At 38.9% G+C, this 8,552-nt stretch overlaps 2 protein-coding genes across 2 annotated transcripts; one reads left to right on the forward strand and one right to left on the reverse strand.

The window, feature by feature from the left end:
• Positions 1-3,787: 3,787 nt before the first annotated feature.
• LOC108571842 (raf homolog serine/threonine-protein kinase phl) lies at positions 3,788-5,994 on the reverse strand. The gene is made up of 2 exons (XM_017933983.1): positions 5,668-5,994; positions 3,788-5,637 (listed from the first exon to the last, which is right to left on the reverse strand). Exons 1-2 carry the CDS (start codon positions 5,933-5,935, stop codon positions 3,788-3,790), a joined length of 2,118 nt encoding a protein of 705 aa, XP_017789472.1. The 5' UTR covers positions 5,936-5,994.
• Positions 5,995-7,474: 1,480 nt separating this feature from the next.
• LOC108571849 (estradiol 17-beta-dehydrogenase 8-like) lies at positions 7,475-8,516 on the forward strand. Its single transcript, XM_017933992.1, has 4 exons — positions 7,475-7,544; positions 7,644-7,760; positions 7,845-8,220; positions 8,300-8,516. Exons 1-4 carry the CDS (start codon positions 7,514-7,516, stop codon positions 8,514-8,516), a joined length of 741 nt encoding a protein of 246 aa, XP_017789481.1. The 5' UTR covers positions 7,475-7,513.
• The last annotated feature ends 36 nt before the right edge of the window (positions 8,517-8,552 follow it).

An 8,552-nucleotide genomic window follows, 5' to 3' on the forward strand; every position in this document is an offset into this window, starting at 1 on the left:
GTATAATTAATTAAGGAATTAACATACTCCACCGAGATCTAAAAATAGAACTGTACAAAAAAAAAAAATTCAAAGGGTGTATTATATCGCGCGAACAAAAAAACAAAAACGGCTGTAAGTCATGACCGCAAGTAAAAAATGCAGAAATAGGTTTTTAACTTCTATATATTATACAGCGTTAACCATTGTACATCGTAGAGCGTCCATTCGTTTCTTTCAAAAGGCTTTCCGTGTCTAGAAAATTGCACTATAAAAGAATCTCGGAAAGCCATTTTACAGAGAGCCATCCCCCCGCACCATGCACGATACCTTCTCATTACTCATACACTTTCTCTCTCTCTTTCCCCCCTCAGCACGCTCTTACTTTCACATACATACACACACGATACACACATCCTCTCCCCCCCCCCTTTTAATAATTATTTTTGTAACACCATTAATTATGTTTCACAATTCACTGTTTCCCTGTTACGATAAAGCGTCATTAACAATGACAAGTGCGTTCCATCGTTTCGACAAATTTGTTCATCGATATTTTTCGTTTTCACCCACAGTTTTTATCCCCCCCCTCTACATTTCGTTCTCCCTCTTATGCACGCACACTCAAACACGTTTTCTCTTCCCCGTCAAACCGATATTCGCGTTTACACTGTTCTTAGCAATCACGCACTCTCTCCGCGAGAGTTTAAAATTCTCCAGCACTTATTTTTCACATAATTTTTTTTCCTCTTTTTTTTTCTTTTCGTCGTTTTTGCTTCTTTTTTTTCCTCTTTTTAATTACAGTTCATCACACTGTTGGATTATACATAAATAAATAAATAATAAATCGGGATGCCACGTGCTTTAGAAACAAGACCATTTCTCGTTCTAAGTAATGAAGATTTCGAAGATTTGCTCTTAGGCCTTTTTTTTTACACTTCGTAGAAACGTGTCATGGGTCGACAAGTGTGTGTCGTCGGTATCGATGGTGAATTTTAGGATACGCCCGCAAATCAATGATGCAAAATGTTACGTAGACCGTGTATGGTTTATCATCGATCGCGCGAGCGCAGCTACACAGCCGCAACGACAAATTCAAGTGTTTTTCGCTAGGTTTTTTTGTTTCACTACTACGCGTCATATATTCCCCCTAGATAATTCGACACACTTGCATTCTCGTTCACACTGTCGTAATGTTTCGCTGCACACGCTCACTTGCATACTCGTAGTTCGTACACACGTTTCCCCTATACACTTATTTACTGCTGGTCGGGCCGTTATCCTGAAACACGTTTAGTCGTAACGAAAAAATCTCGATTGCCACAATGTACAAACTGAAGTTCTTCGATGTTGCTTATGAACGAATACTTTAACAATACTTTAATGGGCTTTCTTCATCTGCATACCTGTCTTCAGCATTTACCGTTATTTAAAAATCTGGATTTTGGGTCTAGGTCCGTTGTACTGGATGTGTGGCGCAATAAGGACCGTCTGTCGCGAAACGACCGCTACGATTTTGCCGGTATTTCCGCGAAACTGATGAACAAATTTTTCAAACAAAAGTTAATCAGCATTCAGTTGACAATAAATCGTGTTAATGAAAATTTACAAAAAAGTTTTTATTCAATAAAAAATAAAGATCACTACAATTTTTTTAAATGAAACCATATATTTTTTTCATGTGCCAATGAATGCATATTTGAATTCTCTTCAAAAAAGTATTAGAGAACTTAGGTCGAAAATTGATAAATTTAGAAATTATGATTTTTGTCCCGAACGCCCATATACTCGAAACACTGCGTCTCACCGAGATTCAAAGGGAATCTCCTAATTCTTACTCATGCGCTCAGGTTGCTCGAGCGTCACGTAGTGACGTAGATAATTGGCGGAAAGAGCCGAGCAGGCTTCGCACACGGCCAGAGCTACCGCTACACTTGTGTGAGAGCACGAGGACGGTATAGTGGGAGACAGCGGTAGGTCATAGTGGGGGGTCCACGGCCCACAATTCTGGCATCACTGGTGGGAACACCACGGTTGACGCGCAACCAAAGAAGAATGGCTGATTTCAATTAAAAATACGAGGCACCTCTGCCCAAAAGCTCGGCCGACGACAGAGAGCCAGTCCTACCAACAGGACCACCAAAGCCTAGGCCAAGGAACCAACGCCAAAGAACAAGAGTGAAAAATTGGAAGACCAATCGCGGAAAACCGCAGGCTCAAGAGGCAAAGGCCAAGGAAATAACCGATTCCGCGGAGATGACCGCTGGCGTACTAAAGGCTCAAAAGGAAGTCATCACCAACGAGTCTATTTGGCAAGACAGTCCTTTTTCCGGCACACATCCAGTACAACGGATCTAGACCCAAAATATAGATTTTTAAACAACGGTAAATGCTGAAGACAGGTATACAGATAAGGAGAGCCCATTAAATATCATACCTGATGATATGTACATTCCGGCCCCAATTGTCGAGTACTTCAAAGCTATCGCAAATACTACCACCCCACAGGGTGATCTAGTAAAACTCAATATTCCTGAGTGCGCGATACCAACCAACGCGTTGAAGCTGAAGGTCAAATACCAGAGCAGCCGTCTGGTGGTTTCGGTGTTTGCGGTGCGGCCAACCATAACACGTACTAGTGTTATGTATCTCCGCTGGTAACATCTAGATTAGTGAAGGCTACAGTACAGCAAAACGAAGATAGAAGGTTTGAGCCATGGAGACCGCTTCCCGATGGGATGTCCCCCCAAAACGGTATACCGACACAAAACTTATGGGGTTACCGTCCTAACGTTGAACGACTGAATAACGAAGGACTCCAAAAAATCATAGTTTATAATATCGATGAAGTCTTAAAGTAAAGGCCAAGTATACGTATCACGTTTTATTTAACTTTCAATTTGATTTGTCATTTTTTTTTTCCTAATACAGTACAAACTTTTGGTTATGTTCAACCAAAAGAATTTATTACTAATTCATAGAAGAAAATGAAAAAAAAATCAGTCAAATGTATGATCAACGTTGGGTTCTATCACTACAAGAATATCTACTATATAGTTAGTCTGAGTTTAAAATGTGTCTACATTTCGCTTTTGAAAGCAACATATGTAAATTTTTCGGTCGGTAATTTTTAATAATGAAACTTATGTACATTCTAACATTAAGACTATAAATTATAAGTTATGAAAAAGGAACAATTCTTGTGTGAGCATATTGAAGAGAATACATGAAGGAAGTAGGTACAAAAATCACTTCGGCGTTTAGCAAAAATACTTCACAGACAAAATGACGGCCCACGCGAATTTTTAAATGCCGTTACTTCTATTACTTACTTTATTTTTACATCCTTCATAAGGATTCCACAAAAGTAACAGACCTCTACACCAACGCGCGTACACATGCGCTCACCAGCACCTGTGTATACACATGTTTACGAATATGCGTTTATACACGAGCGATAACTCGTCAAATAAAAATTCTCCTCTCGATAGATAGTAAGTATGTAAAGGTAAAAGCTACACATGCGTTCTTTGACATGAGATACATCGGATACGTCAATTAATAAGATGAATTTCTGTCCATATTCTTTCTTTCCTTCTTTCTTACTTCTTTTTTTCGTCTTAGTTGCATTAAGTATTTTTATAATCACATTCTACATCGAGCGAACAGTTGCAACACAGTCAGAGTGTAGTTTGGAAAGAATTGCGTAGATTGTTCATAGCTAAGTTTATTATGATTTCATTTAAATTCTTTAAATATTTGAATTCTTATGCAAATTGCATCAGACTCGTTGCTTCGGGTGATACTTTTATATGTTCCCACCGGAAGGATAAAAGAAAAATGCTCCGAATTGAAAATTCACCGGAGTTTTTGGCGAAGCACAGGTGTATACAAAATCGTCTGATTGTAGCTGCGTTCTGTTCAAATTTGGTTCGGATGCCGATCTCGTTATTTTCGGTAATCCTCGTAAAAGACCCTCTAAACTAGCTAAGATCTGACGAAATATTGGTCTCTCCTCTCTAGAAAATTTGATACAATCCTCTGTCAGTCTTTTCAACGCTTTTGGAGTATCTGAACGTAATTTATTCAAATCTGGACGCAAATTTCCACGCCCGACCATAAATAATATCTGATCCTTGTTATTAATATGAGAATATGGTAATTGACCAGATAATAATTCGAATAAAACAACGCCGAATGCGTAAACGTCTGACTGAAAACTGTATGGATTTTCCTCTTGCATTCTTATGACTTCTGGTGCCATCCAGAGAATAGATCCAGTTGGTTGATGAAATTGTTGAGAACCAGACCATCTAGTCTTTGCTGTAGCCAGACCAAAATCACCAATTTTCACAGTGAGATCATCATGCAGAAATATATTATTACTTTTCAAATCTCTATGGATGATATTTTTTGCATGTAAATAGTCCATTCCCTGTGCAGTTTGTCTTCCAATTTCTATCAATGTGAATAAATCAAACTTTGTCTCACATACATGCAGATGTTTATACAATGAAGATCCTTCACACCATTGAGTAACAATTGCCAGTTGTGGTTTACTGACACATCCCATGAACAAAAGGATATTTACATGCCGTGTCTTACGTAACACTGCAACTTCATTTTTAAATGCTTGTAACTGAGCAGCAGTAGGTATTTTAACATTGAGCGTTTTCACAGCTACAGGTCCATGCCAATGAGCTTTGTATACTGTTCCAAAAGAACCTGATCCAATACGAGCTCCAACTAAAATCTCATCTGCTGGAATTTCCCAATCTTCTATGGATTCTCTAGGTGCTAAGAGATTTTTAGATGATTCATCAGCTGATCTTGCTCTTGGTCTTTTTGGCCTCAGAGTACTAGTAGGACTAGCCTGTGTTGACTGACTATGTTTTGTTGGACTACTACCAGGTGATACAGCACTTTGTGTGGTACCAACAGGACGACCTAAACTCTGAGATCTGCTGTATTCATCTAAATTAGCAGATTCACCATTTGGTTTTACCATATTAAAACAAACATTAGGCGCAGAGCTAGAACGATCTTGTTGTCCCAAAGAACGTGGATGTCTTTGGTTTCTTGATGGTGCTAAAGATGGGGACATACTTCTGCTTAAACCATAACTAGAAGGAAGTTGCAATATGCCAGCTGTACTTTCAAGATTATGTGCTAATAATACTTGGTAGTAAGCATCCTGCATGCGTACTTGGTGACACAGGGCAGGTACACCAGCAGCACATCTTTGATGAAATCGATAATTGCACGTTCTACAATAAAATCCCTGAAAGAGGAGTTTTCTACAGCATTCGCAAAATGATAGTGAGAAGAAAGTCTTGCGCACAAAATTATGTGAAATGGAAGTAGTTATTGGAAACTTATCCAAGATTTCTACAGATATTTCATCGCAGTCAAGCAAAGAGATGTCTGTGTCCCAAGAAGTAAGATATTTGGACTCATCTGTACCCAAAATATATACCACACACATTTCTGTAGTCAAATTCCTTAATTTCATTGCTTTGGCAAGTGCATCCCTTAGTGAAAGACCTTCTCGAACCTGTACACTAGTGCGTTGCTGATTAGGTAAATGTGCCCTCAGCAAAGACCTCATCAGCGTTCTTTGACCCCTGGCAGATGCATTGGTATCACGAAATTCACCCTCTGATGTGGAAGCACTACCAGATACTCGACTGGCATTCAACAATTCATTGAGCTTCTGTTCCTTGGACTCTAAATCATGCAACTTGCTAGTTAACTCTTGATATTCATTCAGATATATTGAAGGTGGATGTTGAAATCCAGCAAAACGGTTGTTCAGAGCATCAATGTTTTGTCGAGTAACGTGTATCACATTTTGTATATTTCTCAGCTCATACCTCAGTGGATCTGTGTCCAAATAACCGTCCTCGGAATCGCTCAATTCTCCCGATTCCGGGCCGCTACCTCGTGAAGAGGACATAGCTATCTTTCGTACAGGCGAGTGTACCTTTTTTCTGTGTCGACGATGACGGGGCGATAACGTCGAGGACGAGGAGGAAGGCGATGTAGCTGTTCCTTCCTCGATCCCACGACGCGAGAACTCCGTGTACGCGTTCGCACGCACCGCCGTATAATACCTCTGCTCGCCGATCACGGCCATCTTCTTGCTCCGTCGGGCAGCATCCTGGGCCGCTGCTGCTGCGCTTCGGAACACCTTGGTAGCTTTGAGGGCTACCGGTTACCGCCGAATTTTTCTCTAGTTCGAGCTTTCACCACGCCGCTGTCGCCTCACCTCCCACCGCACGGCGACTCACGACGCGTCCTCACGCACCTTTCTTTTCTTCTTCTTCTTCTTTCCTCTGTACACCTCTCTCCTACCTCCTTCTTTCTTCTTATGTCCGCCGAATCGAACCTACTTTCCGATGCGCGTCTTTACACACCATGCCGTATATAGCCTGACTTTTCGGCCATTAAATTTCCGACAATTGCGCCGCGCAACAGATTTTCTGTTGTCCCGTATGAACGCGATCAGTCCCGAAATCGGGCAGAAAATTCTCTCGTTTCGACCTCCTGCCTGCTTTCCCCCCCTCTACTTCTTCTCTGGAGCCCTTCCGAAAGAAAACTGGCACGAGCGTTGCAGGACCGAGAGCAGAGGCGCGGGGCTATGTTTCTTAAAGCGCCGGTGCTGCCAGTCTCTTTCTCTACGTACAACCTTCCGCCCCTTCCCACTGATTTTCTTCCTCTTCCTCTGTTTAAATTCTACCTGTTTACTTACACAATTCCTTCGCAATCTTCTCACAATAATACCACCTTCTCCATTCGATTTTTCTGTCCTTTCAAACTTTTATTTCACACGGTTGACAATCTCGAGTATTTTAGAAAATTTCAGTCTCAAACGTTTAACTGAAAAATCGAACTACACCATCGAAACACAACTGTCAGATGAAACAATTGAATGTTCTTAATAACTTGAGATCAAAGTGTTTTATTTTGTTACATACGATTCAGATTTTAATTTGAACTGTTTCGATGATTTATTATAAGCGTAAATTTTTTTGTTAGAACATCAGACAAATTTTTGTTTCTTTCATTAACACTCTTTGACAAATCTATTCTGTTTTTTACTACTTAAAACAGAGAATCAAACGCTCTCTTTGCATCCTCGTTGAAGAACGACCGTTTGGAGTAGGACTATAATTCAAGTTCAATTTTTCTGTAAACATAACTACTCGCGTTGCGTTTTTGACGTCACTGCAGACGTGCTTTGACGTCAGCAGCATATGGTACGGTTACCTAGGCAACAGAAGTCCATCCTAATTGGTCCAATGCTTGCGTACGTACTTGCTGTGCGTATATCTAACAACAGTTAAAAAAAAAGGAAATGCAAAATCCTCAAGGATAACTTATAAATCGACAAAAATAGTTGCTTCAATATCTTTTAGTTATTCCATTACATTACGTATTTGATTGTATTGACGATATCATTGGACCTCTCTATAATCTAATTTTAATCGTTCGACTTTCTACTCTTTATCTTCTGATAACAAAAAAATCGAAAATGGTAGCTGGTAAAGTAGCCTTTGTAACAGGTGTGTGTATTAAAAACATAAAAATAAAATAATAGGATTAGAACAGAGAACTGTAACAAAGATTGTGCTCATAACGAATTAAATCTATTTCTATTACAGGTGCTGGAAGCGGAATAGGTAAAGAAGTATGTCGCATTTTAGCAAGACAAGGAGCCAATGTTGTTGCTAGTGATCGTAATGCAAAAAGTGCCGAAGAAATCATTGAATCTTTACATGGTTTAAATACGAGAAATTATTATTTTCTTCAATTATGTACTATATCTCCACGCAGTTGTTAAAATTATATATAATAATTTTTAGATTTGAAACATCTGGCATTAAATCTAGATGTCACAAATGAACAGAGTGTTAAAGAAGCATTTAAAAATGTAATAAGCAAATATTCAACTCCTCCTACTATTATAATCAATTCTGCAGGGATTACACGAGATCAATTCATCTTAAAACTTACTAAAAATAACTTTGAACAAGTACTGGATGTAAATCTAAAAGGAACATTTTTTGTAATGCAAACAGCAGTAAAAGAAATGATTGATGCTGATGTGAGTAAATGTGGTTCAATTGTTAATTTAAGTTCTATCATTGGCAAAGTGGGAAACATGGGTCAAGCTAATTATGCTGCTTCAAAAGCTGGTGTGATAGCTCTTACAAAGACTGCTTCTTTAGAATTTGGACCGTAAGTATTAAAATATTAATCATGATAATAATTATATATTCATAATACTGTTAAATATGTGAATACATTCTTATTACAGATTTGGTATTCGTGTTAACACAGTACTACCAGGCTTTATAGAAACTCCTATGACAGACAGTGTACCTGATAACGTAAAGCAGATGTTTATAAAGAAAATACCCCTTCATAGAATGGGTAAACCAGAAGAAGTAGCAGAAGTTATTACATTTTTAGCATCTAGCAAAAGCTCTTATGTTAATGGAACATCAATTGAAGTCACAGGAGGAATGCATTGAATAAAAATTTGTTAAATATATATATATTTTTATATC

This window comes from Habropoda laboriosa, unplaced genomic scaffold, assembly GCF_001263275.1.
Source record: "Habropoda laboriosa isolate 0110345459 unplaced genomic scaffold, ASM126327v1 scaffold99, whole genome shotgun sequence".
Lineage (NCBI taxonomy): Eukaryota > Metazoa > Arthropoda > Insecta > Hymenoptera > Apidae > Habropoda > Habropoda laboriosa.

Bases quoted from the DNA above. Each gene is read 5' to 3' on its own strand.
- LOC108571849 (XM_017933992.1), top strand. From the start codon at position 7,514: ATGGTAGCTGGTAAAGTAGCCTTTGTAACAG. The intron at 7,545-7,643 runs GTGTGTGTATTA...TTTCTATTACAG, and splicing joins TAAAGTAGCCTTTGTAACAG to GTGCTGGAAGCGGAATAGGT. The intron at 8,221-8,299 runs GTAAGTATTAAA...TTCTTATTACAG, and splicing joins GCTTCTTTAGAATTTGGACC to ATTTGGTATTCGTGTTAACA.
- LOC108571842 (XM_017933983.1), bottom strand. From the start codon at position 5,935: ATGTCCTCTTCACGAGGTAGCGGCCCGGAATCGGGAGAATTGAGCGAT. The intron at 5,638-5,667 runs GTCGAGTATCTG...CTTCCACATCAG, and splicing joins CAATGAATTGTTGAATGCCA to AGGGTGAATTTCGTGATACC.